The sequence below is a fragment of the Aquila chrysaetos genome, chromosome 7, assembly GCF_900496995.4.
Source record: "Aquila chrysaetos chrysaetos chromosome 7, bAquChr1.4, whole genome shotgun sequence".
Lineage (NCBI taxonomy): Eukaryota > Metazoa > Chordata > Aves > Accipitriformes > Accipitridae > Aquila > Aquila chrysaetos.
The window spans coordinates 31,066,534-31,084,728 of NC_044010.1; the positions used below are offsets into that span (position 1 = coordinate 31,066,534).

The window sequence follows — 18,195 nt, forward strand, 5'->3', positions numbered from 1 at the left end:
GTTGCTCTGCCATTTCAAAACCTAGGCTTTCATTCTCCTTTTCTCCTTCACACTCTGCTAATAAAATCAGATATACCTTTTTAAATGAAGGAGCTGAATCAACTTAAAATGAAGGAGATGTTCTCTCTACATCTCCAGAGTAAATCAACACTGTCAAAACATTCAACATCCTTTCGTTCCAGGTCCTTTGCCCCCAGGTGCACTTTCACATTGCAGTATCTCTGGCAATGAAACTGGTTAAAGAGGATCCTGCCTGCACCTGTCTTGAGTTGATTGTTCCCTTGCTCCAAAGGAGTTTACTGCTCCCTCATGATGCAGTTCAACATATTCCCTTCATCAGCAAAGCTGATCAAAGTAAGTCTCCATCCTCCCTTACTCCCAAGCACCCCTTGCCTTGCTGTGCACTTCACCATCCCGTTACTTGTACTGATTCAAATGGCACTAGGCTCTAAACCAGAACACAGAAAACATGCAAGGTGGTGGCGTTGGTTTCTTTGAAAAAAGGTCTTTAGGTTGTAGCTTCATGAACAGGTAACTAGTATAACTGAATCAAAGGCAAACAGCAGTGAAGAGGTAGCAATGTGGAGGGGAAGGGACATCTTATACTGTCTTTGCTGTCAGAGAAATCACAACACAGAACTGCGTGCTCAGTGACACTCAAAATTTTTAAGGTTTGATTTTTTTTCCCCATGTGGCAACAGCTGATTACTGTTTGAGTTATTTTTATTTAATTTGAATTATTTTAACAGACTGCAGGAAGTTTGGTTCTTAACACAGCTGTCTTTAATTAATACAATTTTATTTATAAACAGATAACTATTCTTAATTTAAGTAATAAATCCTACACATCCCTGCTCTAGGTACTTCCATAGTGTTTCCTAAATAGTTTAGAACAGGTATAGTCGAAGTGTTACACTGAGATGCACACTTACAGAAACTTCTTCTCCTTCAAGAAGTTCTTCAACAACAACAGTTTCCCCAGCTGTGCCAAAAGTCTTATCCTACAGTAAAAACAAAACCTCTTTATTTCTGTTTCAGTTATTTTAAACTATTCAAAATGCAACAAGAAAAAGTATTTTTAACACAGGAAGAAAAATGCAGCACAGTTTTGAGACTATTAATCCATTCTCCACCCTGGGTATGTCAGCAATAGTAAAATCTTTGCTCCTCTTTTCTGTTTATTCTTAAATAAATCCAGATTTTATGCTTAAATATTTTTAAATTGCAAATTATATTTATGACTTACTGAGCAATTCCTCATGCTCTATCTTCTGAAGTTTGCACCCATGATACTGAGACTAATAACAATGACTGTCAAGTCTATAATCTGAACTTTTACTTTACAAGAAAGTGCAATTCTATAGACTACATTGGAAGCAGGCAATATTGTCATATTCCAATGGAATGTTTGAACACTGACACTGACTGCATATTTAGGCAATTAAGAACAACCAACCCACACTGACAAGATAATTTTGCGTGTCTACTGGACTCTCTAACATACGTTTTTTTTGTTCCAAGACATTGGGCCACATGTTAAGACATATATTTGTCCAATAACCATACACAAGTGTGTCAGATAACATCTCCTGTGATCAACATAGCTCCACTGAATTGTAGATGCTGTGCTGCTGACACCAGCTGAAGACCTGACCTTTCTGCGTCATATTTTCCAGCTCTATGTTCCTAACTGTTCAGATGAAATTGCTTCATTTTGCTTCTCTTCAGATTTTGATGGTCCTAATATATTTTTTGAATATCCTACCTAAATGTATACTTAACTTGAAATAATTCCACTGCAATTTTACTACACATTTAAGTGCTGTGTGACTGGAGTCCTAAAGCTGATGTTGCTTGTCAAGATCCAGCTCAATCACAGTGTTAATATTACAGCACTGTAGTACCTGTTTGATTGCAGCAGCCTCAAATGGTAAAAAAAACCCCAAACCCAAAAACCAAAACCAAACAAGAAATCCATATGGAAATAAATGTGGGTTTTCATTAAGAATGATTTTATTTCAGCCTACAGAAGCTATGCCTAAAAAGAGTACCCTGCCTTAAGTGATAAATATGACAGAGCTTCATAGCTGTCCAAATAATGGTAAAAGAATCGATGTTTTTTAGCCAAGTTCCTATTACATAGAAATAAAGAATATCTTTGAGACTCTGAGACAGTTAACAACTTATTTTGTGTAAGAACTCCTCCAGTTAGTGCATGACATTTCTACTCACCTGCATGATTTCAGTAACAGCTTTGCAGGCTTCTTCCTTGTTTGAAGCCACAATTACTCCTTTGCCAGCTGCCAGGCCACTAGCTTTTACAACTAAAGCAGGGAAGTTTGCACTTCAAAGACAGAGAAGAGAGATTCAACAGTAAACACTCTGTAGGCATTTTGAACATTTCAATAGTTGAAAGATCAAAATACTTATCAGTTTTCATAGCAACCATTTTACCTTATTGAATAACACACAAATAAAAACCAGGCTTCTCTTGTTAGTCTATGCTTGTGAAGCATTTCTGCTTCCTGTTTTTTCCCCACCAATGAATTTCATTACTGTTCTGAAAGGTTGCTTTCCTTTTAATAATTTATTGTTGTATCATTTTTGGGTCACCTGGATTGTATTCTCATGAGTAGACAGATCCATCATTTGCCGAGTAAGTCTCCAATGCAGAATTTATATTCATGGAGAGAAGGTACAAAGGCGGCAGAACATATGACTATCAGACTGCAAGCTGTGTTTCCACAGGAGGCAATTTGAAAAAAAAAAAAAAAAAAGCTTGTCCTATATCCTCCTGTAAACTGAACACTGGAATTTATTTTCATTTTAGAACAATAAATAAGAACCATTTAATTATCAGACTTATTGCAGTGTGATAGTGTCATGTCAGATTATCCTTTAAAACCTTTACAGATGTTCTATCACAGCCAAAAGTATTGATACAGAAGTAACCATTTGATTGTTTTGGACACTTAGCACACTGCACATTGCTGTAAAAAAAATTTCTAAAAGGATAAGAATTTTACCTGTTAATAAAACTACATGCTGCTTTAGGATCACTAAAAGATTTCCATCTCGCAGTTGGGATCTCATGACGATCCAAAAAGGCTTTGGTAAAGCTCTTACTGGACTCCAGCTGAGCTGCCTTTGCTGTTGGACCAAAACACCTTACTCCAGCTGCTGTCAAGTCATCAACAATTCCTAAAAATGACAACATTAAAAAATTTTTATAAATCACCCGATGATTTATAGGAGTCAGGTAGTCCACGTCTACAGATGCACTGATTTGTTGGAACAAGTATGTCAGGAATGGTAAGCCATACAAATCTACCAAGTGCCTGTTCTACCAGATGGGCCTTAGATGCATTCTTAACTGTAATCAGAAGCAGGTAACCCTGCAATATCTGGGGCTAAGAAGATATGTGGCATTTGGTAAGAGACGACAATCCCCCCTTGTTTTATTCTAGGTTTTAGCTAAAAAGTTGACATTAATCTTTTGGGAAGGTGACAATTGTTGATCATGTAAAAGATTAAAACAGAAAAATTATCAGCATGTTTATAAATGTTTTTTTTTTTTTTTTTTACCAAGTCACAAATTACTATTGTTTCAAAAAATAAAAATTCCATAGGAAAATCAAAACTCTAGTTAAGGTTCCTATATGGAAACACTTTGATACCTCTTTTACTAATCCCAAGCACTTAAAAGGAAACCAAACGTCTAAGGATATTTTAACTGTTATATTGCTCACACAATACCCTTCAGAAATTAATTTTCATCACAGCACAACCCTGAATTTCAGGGAAACTGCCAAGGAGGATCTGTTTCCATTCCTGTTGAAGACATTCAGATACTGTTGAGTGGTGCACAGAAGATGGGGACTAAAATTTACTTTTCTTCCCAAATTATTAAGGCTATGATTTTTAGCTTGCTTTGTCTTACCAGCAGCAAGAGGAACCTCTGGACCAACCACAACCAGCCTGATCTCCTGATCTCTGCAGAACTGGGCAAGTGCAGCATGATTGCTGACTGAAACAGCTGTTGAAGATACAAAAGGGCAGTAAGACTGCATTCATTACTGTTGCTTAGCACTTATTTATCACATAACACTGAAGAAGCATTTTCACCAGTCTCACATTCTTGAACGGCAGGTCACTGTGAATCTGGAAGAGCGAGGCGTACACTAATACATAGACTTACACGCAAGGCTTAGACCAAAATACACCACCAAACACCGAGGCAAAGGCTGTGGTTCCACATGCATTGTCAACCCACCTTGCTCCTGAAGGTGAGAAAAAAATTTTGTGGTTCTCCTACACTGCCATACAGTACACTGGTCTCATCTCTAGGAACATCCTGTTTGCCAGCACAAGAAGCATTGTGAAAGATCCAAGTGAAAAATAACTCACAAGCAAAAAATACATTTTTCAGCCAGTCTCTTCCCTGAGTAGGGTCACCATGAAGCTTTACACCTGTTCGTGCCAGCACGGTGCAGGGGACAGGAACAAGGGGCTGGTGGTGGGATTGCAACTGGTTTCTTTTCTTTTTTCCTTCTTTCTGTAGTGCCAGCTAAAAATTGCTGCACTAAACTGATCCCACTGAAACAAAGGGGAATCTGAACATTTTTTCTTACATTAGGCTGAACTTAATAAGGGCAGGTGCTGTAATTATCGGTGAGGATATTTGGTCTTAGTTTTTTACAACCATTATCTTTCCATAAACAAACATTTAATATGACGACACTTGGAATGCCAAAAACTGTGTAAACAAAAGAAAAAGCTTGCATGAAAGACAATAATGTCAAGTCTCATGATAAAAAAAATTACGCAATGCAATGCAATTCCACTGCTTTTATCAAGAGTAAATAAAGCCAAGGTCTATAGAGGATGGGAGCACGAACCCAGAGAGAGCCCAAAAAGCGGTGAGCGCAGTCCAGCGTGGATTGGCTGCCCCTGCAGGGAGGAGACTAACGCATCAGGGCACGAAGCTGGCAAAGGGAGCACAGTACAGCTCAACACACCCTCCGTGCAGCTGGACTACTTGAAGTTTTGTCCGTAATCTCCTGTTAGTGACCGTACCGGCAAGTACGCCAGGAGCTGATGGTCTCTTCCAGCTGGTTTACAGGGAAGTGAGGAGAGAGAAAGGAGAGGCAGTGATACAGCAGCTTCTGCTGGACAAACAGACACAATTTTGTGTCGGTGCCCACTGAGCTCCTGTCATCCTATATGAATAAATTGCCTGCTTTCACAAAAGAAGCTGCTATTTCTGCCTAAGAGATGGCATAAAAGCAACTATCTGAAACCTACGTTTTGGTTACAGATTTACCCTATTTGGGTGGAGTGGGGGAAAAAACCAGACTGAACATGAATAAAAATTACCTCCTTGATACCTATGTAATGGTTCAATTATTTTGTTCCACCAACATTTGTAAGTAAGGAGTAGCAAAGGCCTTTGACTTCCGTGTGCAATTTATGCCAATTGACTTCTGGCTTACAAGACAGCAAAAACAAAAGCGTAACACCCTTGGCTTTGAAGTACTGATTAACATAAAGGTCAATATTGTCTTTCAGTCCCGTGGGGCTGTTGTGAAAGCAGCTGGAGAACAGCAGATCCTGACTAAAGAGAGGGGGAGGTCTGGTGGGCAACTGAAAAGGGACGATCCCTGTTCCCCACGAGCTTAATCTATGCAAAGGGGTGCAGGGAAAGGAAAGAGCCTGTAAGGTGATTGTGCTTTTCATCCCAAATTGTCTTGCCGCAGCTCTGATCTACTAGTGATATGAACAGTGATTATGGCACGAGATTTACATGTGGAAACGTCCTAGTAACAAATGGAAAGGAATAAATCACATTGTTAATATGTAATTTTAACTTTCCCCCCAAACATCATTTTCCTCAGGATGTAGACTGAAAGGGGACATTCTTGTAGCTGTGTTTCTTTTCTCAAAATGACAGCTAAATGTTCCTTTCACACCAGCCAGAAGGACCTTGGACCAAGGTTTTCAAAGCTAGAGCTTAAAAGTTAAGAGTAAAAGTTACACTGAGAGCTAAAATATGATGGAAGGAGGTGTCAGGATACTAAAGTCCATTCCCAGACATGTATTTGTCTATCTCTGGATTCAGCAAGCCATTCTGTATGCTTCTGGCACCAAAACTGCCCTGCTAATTAAATATAAATTGAATAGAAAACTATATTTAATCACTCAACCTAAATCTGTCTTTATTGTCAGAAACGATTACTGACTCAAATTAACCATGAAAACTTCTTTTGACTTAGATACAGGCAAGGTTTGAAGGATTTAAGGTTATTTATAATTTTAAGCTCACCTTTATATGTTTCAGAAATCATCTGAGAACCACAGTTGCAATGCTAATTAAAGGCAATCTCATGAACCATGAACGGAGGATGAGCTTGCAGAGCCAAATCTTAATTATACCAAAAAACCAGGAACAATGGTAGCAGTTTCACAGATGTCTTTGCCCAGGTTCACACAATAGGGCTTACATGCTTCTGTAAAGCTGTTTTCCATTTTCTCCCCTGAGTTAAAATCTAGACCCCAGTGGTAGGACTAAAATGCCTGAGCAGGTAAGACAAATCGTTTCCTTAAAAACCAAAGAAGTCAAACTCTTCACAAATTCTAGATTCTTCCTCCCCTGAGGATTTCTCTCCCAAAGTACGTGTAAGTGCATAGTCTAGAAAAAAAAAATTATAGTACACATGGTAGATTTCATGGACCTGGCTCAAGCATTATTACGCACATGCTCAAATATTTTCCACTGTTGAGGGTGAAGTATTTTTTACGGAGTAACAAAGTGAGAGAAAAGCACAGCAGTTTTTAAAAGACACTGCTTGTAAAAAAATACTGAAATTAACATTCTGCAGGCCATACAGACTGGCACTGACTCCATTTAGCACAAGGGTAAAGATTTTTGTTTGACTTCCTGGGATGAGAAGGAAAGGTATGACTTTCCTGTCAGGCTCTTCCTTGCGCCCTCTCCTCAGAGGCCAAATAGAACAAAAAACTACTTACAATACTGTGACTAGTCAAAGAAATTAAGGACAAAGTTATTTAAACAGCCTGTAATTAAGCATTCCAATGGAATTAAATATGATAATTACCTGCTGTATAAGAATCTGACAGGATTCATGTTTCCACATGAGATAGCAACAAAAAAAGATTTTACTCACAAATATATATGCAGAAAATTGATGTATATAATTCACTTTCACATGTGTACGATGTTAACTTTAATTCTGTATGTTATCACATGTTTTAAAGTGGAAACTTAAGCCAGTTGTTTAAAGTACATAATTCAGGATCTGTTATGTAAAGGACACAAGACAGGAGTCTCTGAGTAATTACCCCTGGTTTTGTACTGACTCACTGTGTGCCTCCAGGCAAGCACCTTAGACCAGTATTTTTTAAATGCAGCGCGTAATTTTGGATGCTCAATTTGAAATACCTTAAGCTTGATTTCTCAAAACTAATAGCTATGAATAGTTTCAATTACAGCCAAGCAGAGCTTAACATATTAAGCTAGAAGCTCAGAACAGGCAGTCAGTATGAAGAGAGAAACATTTGAAAAGAACCTTAACTTCTTAAGGTCACTACGACAAAGGAATGAATGTTTTTCTATGGTTGAACATTTCAGGTGCGAAAGTATTCTATCAAAGCTTGTAGGGATCACAGGGCCTCCATGCACTTCTGAGAATATAATAGTGAATTTAGTACTTTAGGTGCTGGCATTTGCTTCAGGCACTTTTCATCTGTTCACCAACCAGTTGTTGAACTGCAGTGCCTACCAAGAGAAAACACCACCCCTTCCCTGCTAGGCTGCTGGGAGGTGGAAACCACAGCAGCTATCCTTGAGCTGTATTCCCAGAGGAACGTACATTAGACAGATGGAGTTTTGGCTGCATCCTCCACTCCCAAACCTAAAGAATTAGGTATCACAACTGAGATCATATAAAATGAGTGGTAGTTGTGCAAGGCTTCGCTCAGACATTTTTTTCTTTTTAACTGCATCTATATGATCTATTTCACATGTCCAAAACCTTAAAAAACAGTAATAGTAATAATCTTTTCACATTAACAGCTGTGATTTCAGATCGATGACTAGAACAACTTACTGGTTGAGTTTCCAAATTTAAAAATGGTATTTTTTTTTTGTTTTACCTGAATTTGAAATTTTTCCACTGTCAGCTGTTCCTGCATTTCCTGGAGCAACATACACATGTTTTACATGTGGGGACTGGGCCAACTTCCAGGCCAGCGCATGCTCTCTCCCTCCACTGCCAATCACAAGCACCCGATCAGCCATTAGTCTGCATAAAACCAGAACACAAGCAAAACAGCCAGAATTAGCCGCGTGAGGTTAGGAAAGCGAGAGCTTCACAGACCACAGTTTTAAGTGCTGGGTGCAATGCAACTCACAACAGAGATGAATTGTCACTTTGTTTCAGGCAACAATATTTTTCTAAGGGTTTTGTTGGTTTAAAAAAAATGTACCTGAAAATGGATAACTGACTTAATCAGATGTGATATAAACTAAATGTCAAAAACTGAACCACTCCAGAACACAGAAGTAACCTGCAGGGCAATCCATCCTGGTTTTCCTTTAGTCAGACTGGCAGCTGCTCCAAGTTATACAGAAGTCTGTGATACATGAAAAACCCTTACAAGTGACTGGGCTGTGATTTGTAGCCTATAGAAATTCCTGGAGAATCCAAGTCTGCAAAGGGCAAAGCCCTTCTGATCAACTAACCGTATGAACACAGTATTACAGTGTTAAGAGCTGAATGGGACCACTCAAGAGTTTTTAGAGGTATTATCTGAAAGAGCTCTAAATACTTCATGAAAAGGCAAGGCTAAGAGCAATGAGACAGGGAAATCAACTTCCAGCTCTGGCCTTCCTTAGGAGAGAACAACCATGAGGCAAACAACAGGGAATACCAGGTGTCATTAATAAAGGAGCTCGCTCTGAGAAGGTACTGCAGGACATCCACTCCTCTTTCCCATTCCACTGAGTTTTAGAAAAAACACATTAACACTCTCTTGGCCTGCGGAAAGTAGGTGTATGAACAAAGGCTGCAATTTCATTACAATTTTAAACTGTCCAAAACTTTTTCAGCAGTTTGGAAACAAAATGGCCACAAAAACTAAATGAACTGTTTCGCTCTCCGCATGTCATTATCTGTGTGTGTGTACATAACTTACACATATTGGAGTCATGTCAATATTACAATTTTTTCTTTGAGCAGCTTTGAAAGTTAGCCTTTGCTTTTTAACACATACTTACTTCTATGCATATTCTCTACATATTTACTGATGTACATCATCTCAGAATTGCTATCCCGACAATGATACCACACAGCTAACACGGGAATAGAAGAGTTCACTTACACTGAAAAAACCCGCTGGAACTCAGAAAACAGTAAATAAAGAAATAAAGTAAGTACATAATTTATACAATAAGTACATATATCTTTATCTGGAGTTCATTGAAAAGCAAAGGCTAGCCTCCTAAGCTATTCAAACAATAAGCTGTTAAGAGTCACATTAGTCCAACATATATAAATTACACACACAAACAATGCCACTGCACTGGTTAAAGTGAGAGTTTTATTCACAGAAGTCAAACAGTCCCTGAAGAAGCTATTCAGCGGAGCAGAAAGCTAGCAGCTACAGATTGGCAGGTGGTCCTAAGCCCAAGTGCACCATGCACTACTTGCAAAAAAGAATCTAAAAGCTTTAAATTTTAACACATGCAAAATAACAATCTAAACCTATAAAAAATGGCTTAAGCATTTTAACTCATGAGAATAAACAAAACCATTTGTGTGCTGAAAATGGTACAATTTATTCAAAGGGCTTTGCATGGCCAGCAAAGATGTCGGATGTGTCCCTCTGCTATACGAATCACCTCCCATTCATTGGGATGAGGAATGCAGCCCAGATAAGAGTTTTGGTCAAAAAGAACAACGAGTCTCCCTGTTGTAATCCCAGCACACGTAACACGCAACCCTTGGTCACTCCCTGTGCCTCTTCCATTAAGCAGCTGGTCATTGAACCTGCGCTTGCCAATGTGTACAGTGCCTCCCAAGGTGAGGTCAGAGAAAAAACCCCAACACAGGATGCAGCTTGAATACACGCAGGTGACAGCTTCATTTCCAAGAGCAGCAAAAAGTCAGATCTCCTTTGTGGTCCCCTCCTCTGCGGGAGGACAAGAGAGGATGACTAGCACAAAGCACATCTTAAACAAAAGAAAAGAAAAGGAAAAAAAAAAACCCCTAACGGAGTTCTAAGGGAAAAGCAAAAAAAGGCACGGTATAAAAGCAGATTTTCAGCCAACTGATAAGGCAGGGGCATGTGCCTCTCCCTCAGGTCAGCTGCTACAGCTCGACTTGAATAAAGCTGCTCTGATAGTTCTGACCCTGGAGAAACCTGTCCTTCCTGAGGACCTGGACTATGCAGGAAACATCTTCTGCTCTGAGGACACTATGCGATGCGTACCGTGAACCTGATTTTTAAATCCAAGCCCTCTGTAATAAACTTTAAACAGGAAGAGCCCACACTTGTTTTAGAAGCTATTCATATGCCATTTGCTAAGATATTTTAATCCATTAATGAAGGAATCATTTGTTCAGAGAGTGATACTCTTAGGCAAAACATCCAGTCAGAATAAAGACAAAATAAACATGAATGGAAGGATAAAATACAGAAAATTAACACTGAGTTGTTCACTATGAACTAAACACACTGGAGTTAAAATTTAATTGTAGTTTCAGGCTGGGGGAGACCTATAGCTTTCTAATCAACACTGACAAATATACATGTTGCAAAGTTGCAGAGATGTTTTAATTACAAAACTCCAGGATTACTTACAATAAAAAACCCCACGTTGGGGTGAAAATTATCAGTTATGGTATACATATTTGGGACACCAAGTTATGCTAAACCTCTTTTATATTACAATTCAAGCAAAAAGAAAAGATAAAAGAATAAGGGACTGGCTACAACAAAGGGATGAATTAGACAAAGACAGTGACGTAGGACAAAAGAATGCAATATAAAAGAATAAACATTTATCATGTAGCAGGCAGCTATCCCATACATTGAAGTTAAACCAAACAAGCCTGTTTTCAGTGCTGTCCAGAGACAGTCGTCATTAAATACTAATTTTTAAGGCCAATTTTATCAATAATTAGTTGAGCTATACAAATTACGTACTTTTCTTACAAGTACCTCAGAACTGAGTGCAGAGATTTAAACCCAAACAGAGAACATACTTACTCTATCCTATGTGCTGCCAGTCTGAGGAAAGTAGTACTCAAGAGTTCAGATGTGCAAAGAGAAAGGAGATAAGCAGACTCTGGTTAAAATGTAGTACCCCTGTCCCAGTATTACCGCCCCATTGACGACACTGTGCAGCTAGCCAATGAACGGGAAAGTCCAGCCATTCCAGCTGGGAAGAGGGGACAGAAACTTGCATGCAAATGGTCTCGGAGTGAGGATCAAAAACTTTGCAGAGCAGAAGCAGCACATCCTGTTGTTTCTAAACTTGCAAAATAAATTCTGTCCCATCTCAGGTATTTTTTGCAGTTAAAAACTACTTACTAATCAGATTGCAAACATTCTCTTTTTATCTAAAAATGAGGCTATGCATAGTCCTATGCATATCAACAGTATGAAAGAGTAAGGTGCATGATGCACATTCATGATCCATTAAGCCTACTGCTTAAAAATAGTAGGGCAGGCTTGAAGATCCAGTGACACTGTTGCCAGCTAAAGTAACTCACCACGCTGGCAACTCAATCAAAGAATCACTCACTTTTTTCCCCTGAAATAACATATTCTAATACTACTGTCAGCTGAAAAAAATTAATAATATACAGCATAAAGTTTTATATGGGAGCAAGTAAATAGAACAAGCCATGTATCATATGTTCAAATAAAATTTAACCATTTTATAACAAAATGTGAGTAAAAAATACGTTTCAGCCATTTGTTTTGAAACTCAGTGTTATTTGTGCATCCCACAAGTGGTTACCTAGCAACTTTTATTTAGGGATGTAGCTTGAGAACTTCTGGTGGCAATCCCAGTTTAGGAGGCTCAAATCTAGCAGTGGCAGCCTTTCTTTTTCACACTGACATAGAAAGATGTTGTTTAGACCCTCTGCTGCCCAGCAAGGTCTTGCATTAAAAATAAAAATTCCAAGAGGTGACATTTCTTTTTATTTTGTGACTAATCCAGGAATCAAAAATTTGTTCTCAAAAGACCAAAAGCTATTCACAAGGTAGATATTTCTTCTGTAAGGATTATCACACACTCAGGTTATTTGGAAGCAATATGTGAAATCCTTAAACATTCCAAAGCACGGTACGTAATTACCTTCAGCAACCATTGTCTGCTATTGTAAAGAAGAAAGATATGTTTGCTTAAAAGATGTTTTAAAATAAAGACAAATGGCATTTCAGGCAAGGGTCTATTACTAGGTCCTTATATGAAGTAAGAACAGGAAAGCAAAAACAAGCTAATCACTCTGTGTATCCAAGAGGAGAGGACACAAGGACTGAGTGAAGACAAGTTTACTTCCAGAGCTTGTCCCTGAGGTTGCCAGTAGTAAGTCAGCAGGGATGAGCATCAGCCTAGAGACCTTTATCCTCCACAAAAGGTAGGGCTCACCAAGAATCTGGGCAACTCTTCCACTAGGTCAGGGCCTGTGGAGCAGAGAAAATAAAGTGAGGAAGGCAAAACCAACAGTATCTGATAGCTTTCCCCATCCTGATTCCTCCACAAGGCACGGTGAGATTTCAAATACAGGTAGAATTGAGATGAGGCTACTAACTCAGCTGCTGCCCCTTCCCTATTAAGAGGGAAGGGATAGGAGCCATGGACTCTTTCTCGAACTGATCCTGTGCACAGACTTGTTAAACTCAGCTCCTTGGTTGCATTTATGAAGGTAACTCTATAAGAAAATGTAAACTCCTGAAGCAGTTTCTTCCCAAGTTTCAGTTTCATATCATACATGTGTGGTGCAAGTTACCTAAGTATTTTATCTCAACTAGGTGGAGTCTCGTAATAAGCCATTGCCTTATTACATCACCCCTAACTAAAGCAGTAAAAAGGTGCAATTAAAATAAGACCTATATGCAATATAGCACAAACAGTAAAGGGTATGACTGGTGGCAGCTCACTGCTTCAGACAGTGTCTTTTTTTTTTTTTTTTTTTTTTTTTAATTAAGCTCCAGTGCTGTTGGTTTTCTCTGTGCTCCATGATTGAGACCTGGGTGAACTGTGTTTTGCTTTGGTGAGCCAAATCTTGAAAATCTGTGTGAGAAAGGTGCCACAAAACAAAGTAGTTTTAAAAGATACTTTTTCGTGTCTTAGTTTCACCAAAATCTGAGCTGAGAGTGGAGTGACAATGGTAACACATAGGTATATTTAAAATGTTGCACTGTGCAGCATCCAAAGTGTTTCAGCCCTTCACTAAAAGGTTTACTGCTCAAGAAGGTTTACACTCTGCTGCAAAAATTTACACATGCATTAATGCTGGACCCATTCATATACCTTGTTGTCATTGAAAGGGGATGTCATGAATCCAGACACACTCTCCCTTTCTTTGTACTGGCTCTGGTGCTGACTTGAGCATAGTCAATTCACTGAGATTTCATAAAACTAATCTGAGAAAAAAAAACCCCAAACAATCCAAAACAGATTTCTGTAAGCTGAACTGGCTTGGAGCGCAATCAGCCAAGGTCCAGAGACACTAACAGTGTAATGGATGGGACAACAGAACTGAACAGAATAATTTGAGGGCAAGACCTGCCTTTCAGGCCACAACAATCTATTGTATCACTGCACATGTAACATCTAACCTTAGCTGCAGCCTATTTAAAAGCTGAAATACCTTAGCTTCCCAACACAGGGATTCAGGAAACCTGATGCAGGCATTCAAGTTTCTTTAGACAAAAGATATGGTCCTTGCCCAGAGCACCTTAACTCCTACCTTTCCTAGAGCTTAGGCTACAAAATGGCCCAGCAGTGACAGCACTTACCCCAAACACAAAGAACTCAAGCCCAGCATCACTGAGAAGGTTCAAACCCACGCTCCCCAGTCCCTGGAGAAGAGCTCTTATCACTTGGCTTGGTACTAAAGGAGAAGGTTCACTTTTTCTCTCGAAGTTAGGCAGGAGGAGAAGAAAAAGAAATAAAGACCCACAGGGCACAGGAAAAACACAAAACTGGGAAGGCTGTGCAATTCGGCTGCCACCACATTGAGTGTAGTGTTAGTTTCTAGCCCTAGCAGTCAGGACCATGTATGCGTTTTTTTTCATAGACCTGTAATGGGATGAAAAATTGAAAGAATGGATTGGAAAAGAAGCCAAACCCTAGAACTTCCTCCTCCCAACCCCAACAGCTAGGTTGCTGCCTACCCCCTCCCAGGAACCTGCCATCCTCTACTTGGCTTTCAAACTCGCCAGCAGCCAGGTTACGTGGTCCCAAACCCCCTCAGGCTGAACCCAGCAATTCTGCTTTCTGAATTAATGCTCTCATCAGCAGGGCAAGTCATGTCTTAAGAGTCCGCTGCACGTTACAAGTGCACACAGCTACACTCGAGGTGAGCCCCGAGCTGGCCTTCTCGGTGAACCTCTGCCAACTGCTGGACCCCGGTCAAGCTTGGAGATGAACTGGAGGCTGAAACGCACAAGCTGCAGGTTCACCGACTGGTGTTTCACAATTGGCTCACGCTGCCCTTTGCCAGTGCAGCTTCCCATTGGTCCCACCAACTTCTCCACCTCCAGTCTCTCCTTCCCTCCTCCTGTGTGTGCCAAGGGTGTGCAGTCACTTGGATCAGGAAGACAATAATGCTGGAAAGCTAACACTACAAGAGTAACCAACCCAGTAAAGTGAAAATATAAATATACATGCACATATAAAGGAAATACTTTTCTGCCAGCTTAGTCAGCTAAACTAACTCACTCAGGGATGAAGGGATCACCACAGAGAGTACAAGGGAAGCAGCAGAAGCAGGCAGGCAGAGAGGGTGAAAAGTGCTTGGTTATGCTGCAGCAAACTGCTCATCACACCAGCTGTCCTGTGCACTGCACCCTCAGATCATCTTGACTGATCTAGAGACCATAACGCAATCGGTGGCAAACACTGCTTCACAATTTACCTTCTCACCCAACTGCTCATTCCTACCTCTTGCTCCAGCCTGTTTATGGTCACAGGGTGAGTTTGATCAGAGAATCAAATGAGGGCTGGGGAGGGGAAGAGATCCGTGTCTCTCTCCATGTTTTTCTCCTGTGTGGATCAGTTTCCAGAGGAAATTCACCATGCCAATTGTGCAGCAGCTCTGCTGATACAACTGAAGGTACAAAACCAAACAGCCATGGCACCTAAACCAGCAAAATGGCCAAAATGCAATGACAGAACTGCAAGTTTAGGCTAGGGCAGCATTAGGCTCATCCTGAAGGAAAACAATGCGGCCTTAGAGAACTTTTAATTTCCTCAGGTTTCAATACTATGAAGAGTTGCTTAAGGAGTTCGGAGGCCTCCAGAATCAGGTGGCAATTACGATTTTCAGTTATAGCTTTGAGTTTAAATAAGCTTCTTTTGCTCATGTGTTTTATTTAGGACTAATTCCTGGCTCTTACCTGGCTATATAGTATGGTGTATCAGATTGCTTTATAAAACAAAATAAAACAAGAAAATCATTATTATCTGTGTGTGCACCCCTGCAGAAATCCAAGGATCACAGTGAAGGCCTGAATCAGAGCTGAGAATAAAACATACATCTTTCATAGCCTGAATCGAGGCTCTGCAAGACAGGCAACTCGCCTCCTGGTGTGATCCTCCAAAAAACTGGATTGTGCGTTTCCTAGGCAAAACATTACCTCAATTTTGGCTGCTAAAAATAAATAGGATCATAAAGTTTTACAACCACCCTCAAAGTACTATATTTTGACACTTCAAAACTCTGTGTAGGAAGCTGGAAGTGCTCAGTGTCTTTCACCATTGAGGCCTCAGAAGTTCCTGGGTGAGAACAAGAATTGGGGGGGGGGGAGGAACGCTTTTTTTGTATTATTATTTCAGTTATACACACAACATAGCAAAATAAGTATCAGCTCTGCTCACTGATTTCAATGCCTACTGGATAGATTAAAAAAAAAAAAAAAAAAAAAAGAGGGCCAATGTTAAAGTTGGTAAGCCCCAACTTCGCAAACAGCAGGGCAAGAATCGAAGTGAGTCAAAGTCCAGAACAAGAGAGGTTAGAAGTTTAATATTTACTTCAAAGCAAATATTTCACCACTTTTTTCAAAGCCAAACAGAGCAGAGGAAGAAAAACCCGTAGAAATAAAAGCCATGTGCGTTTTAAAATACTTTAAAGTGTAGTACATCTAAAACCGCTGCATATCAAGCTCCTCAGAAATCAGTCTGGGCAGGAGACGCAGTTACAACATATAAATGAACATGACAGCCGCTACCAAACAGATCTCCACAAGCCCCTTCATCGCCACAGGTGCGGGACAGAGCAGGACCCGGGCTAAACCAAAGCCGCCCGGGTTTTCAGGCGAGGCCTGCTCTCCGCGGCGCTCTGGCTGCAGCAGGGGCCAGCAGGAAGGCGCCGGGCCGGGTCGGGCAGGGCAGGGCAGGGCCGGGCCGGGCCGGGCCGGGCCGCCCCGCCATTTTACCGCGCGGCTCACCGGGGAGCACATGGCTCCGCCGCCGCCTCGCCCCTCCCGCGTCGCCGCCAAACGCGGCCGCGGGAGGCTGGTTACGGGCAGCGACACCGACACCGAGCGTCCCGCGGAGAGAACCCTTCTCCAGAGCGAAAGAAAAACTTACTTTCCTTCAGGGGGATTTTAAGGAGCGGAAGGCATCCTCCGCCGTGCCGCCGCCGAAAACTACAGTACCCAGGGAGCCCCGCGACATGGCGGCGGGTCGGCCCTGGGGCGGGGGCTGGGGCTGGGAAGCGGGGCGGGCGGGAAGGAGGGAGGAAGGGAACGAAGGAAGGGTAATCAATGTCTCAGCTTGGAGACCCGCTAATTGGCTTTTGCATGCAAATTCTTCAGGTCTAGAAATATCTTCCGCTGGGGGTGGCTGCTGGCTGGGGAGCGTGCTGAGCCGGGCCGGGAGGGTGCTAGAGCCGGCCGAAAACCCTTATCTATATGTAGGTTATTGTTTTTACTTTATCTAGGAAGTAGAGTATTGCTCCAGAGGGTAAAGGTGATGGTTTATGAAGTTGGCTGGGTAGGACTGTGTAAAGATTGAATTTGTTTCTATGTCTTCTCAGGGGGAATGCTCCTATGTATCTTTAAGTACTGGGTAGGAGCGATTCCTTAGTTTGTACGACACTGAACCTTCTACTTTATGAAACCAAAGAGTACTGGGTAATATTTAGTCCAATTTAGCATTACAGTTGTGCAACAATACTGTTAGTAAGACCAGATTTGATCCATAGTTTTGCTTCCACCCCCCAGCTATAATGTGGAAACCTCACAGTTCTTTGTAAATTAGTTTATGGAATATAGATTTAATAAATACTGTTTCCATATTTGAGCACTCCTTTGACTCTTGCTTTAAAAGGGAACAGTCACATGAATAAATGCTCTAAGTACTGATGATTGCAGCAGAACTGCTACTAGTAAAGTCACATAATACTATGTTTACAAATTGAACACTAAATGTATCGGCAACAATCGCTGGTCTTGACACGATGAAAGTAAAATATTTCATTGAATTAATCTGAAAACTACCTAACACCTAACTGAATGAAGGTGTTTAACTAAAGGCTTGTGGTTTTTTACAGCAAACAGAGATGCGAAGGGAGAGCAGGAATAGTTATTTTCCTGTCGGGCTGTGGATCCTCATTTCTATGAATAGTAGTTTTTGTAGTTATTACTTTGCCCATGTTAATTTTTAGGGAACGAGAGTGAAATACGCAGCAGGCACCGAAATCCTTCCCTGGCTTTTTTTGTACGTTTCTTCATGATTTTCCTTACATAGATGGAGACCTACACTGGTAGCAATATCAGTGTAGTTAAGCTACTTTGAATGAATTAACTGCAGTTGAAAAGGGTCCCCTTCCTGAGGGTGGGCAGGTTTGTGGTGCGAGTTCCCCTTTGCCTGCATCAGAGGTCTGGTCCCTAACTGGAACAGCTTTTCTGCCTGAAGCCCTTGACACAGGCTAA

At 40.7% G+C, this 18,195-nt stretch overlaps 1 protein-coding gene across 1 annotated transcript in view; it reads right to left on the reverse strand.

Annotated features, from left to right (window-relative positions):
• The window catches only part of LOC115343827 (trifunctional purine biosynthetic protein adenosine-3), a 34,911-nt gene extending 23,392 nt beyond the window's left edge, over positions 1-11,519 (reverse strand). Inside the window, exons 1-6 of the mRNA XM_030020347.1 lie at positions 11,290-11,519; positions 8,173-8,321; positions 3,941-4,036; positions 3,027-3,201; positions 2,233-2,344; positions 933-1,001 (exon numbers count right to left, since the gene is read on the reverse strand). Coding sequence (XP_029876207.1) covers positions 933-1,001; positions 2,233-2,344; positions 3,027-3,201; positions 3,941-4,036; positions 8,173-8,317 — 597 coding nt within the window. The 5' untranslated portion in view covers positions 8,318-8,321; positions 11,290-11,519. The remainder of the gene's footprint in view (positions 1-932; positions 1,002-2,232; positions 2,345-3,026; positions 3,202-3,940; positions 4,037-8,172; positions 8,322-11,289) is intronic.
• Between the last annotated feature and the right edge of the window lie 6,676 nt (positions 11,520-18,195).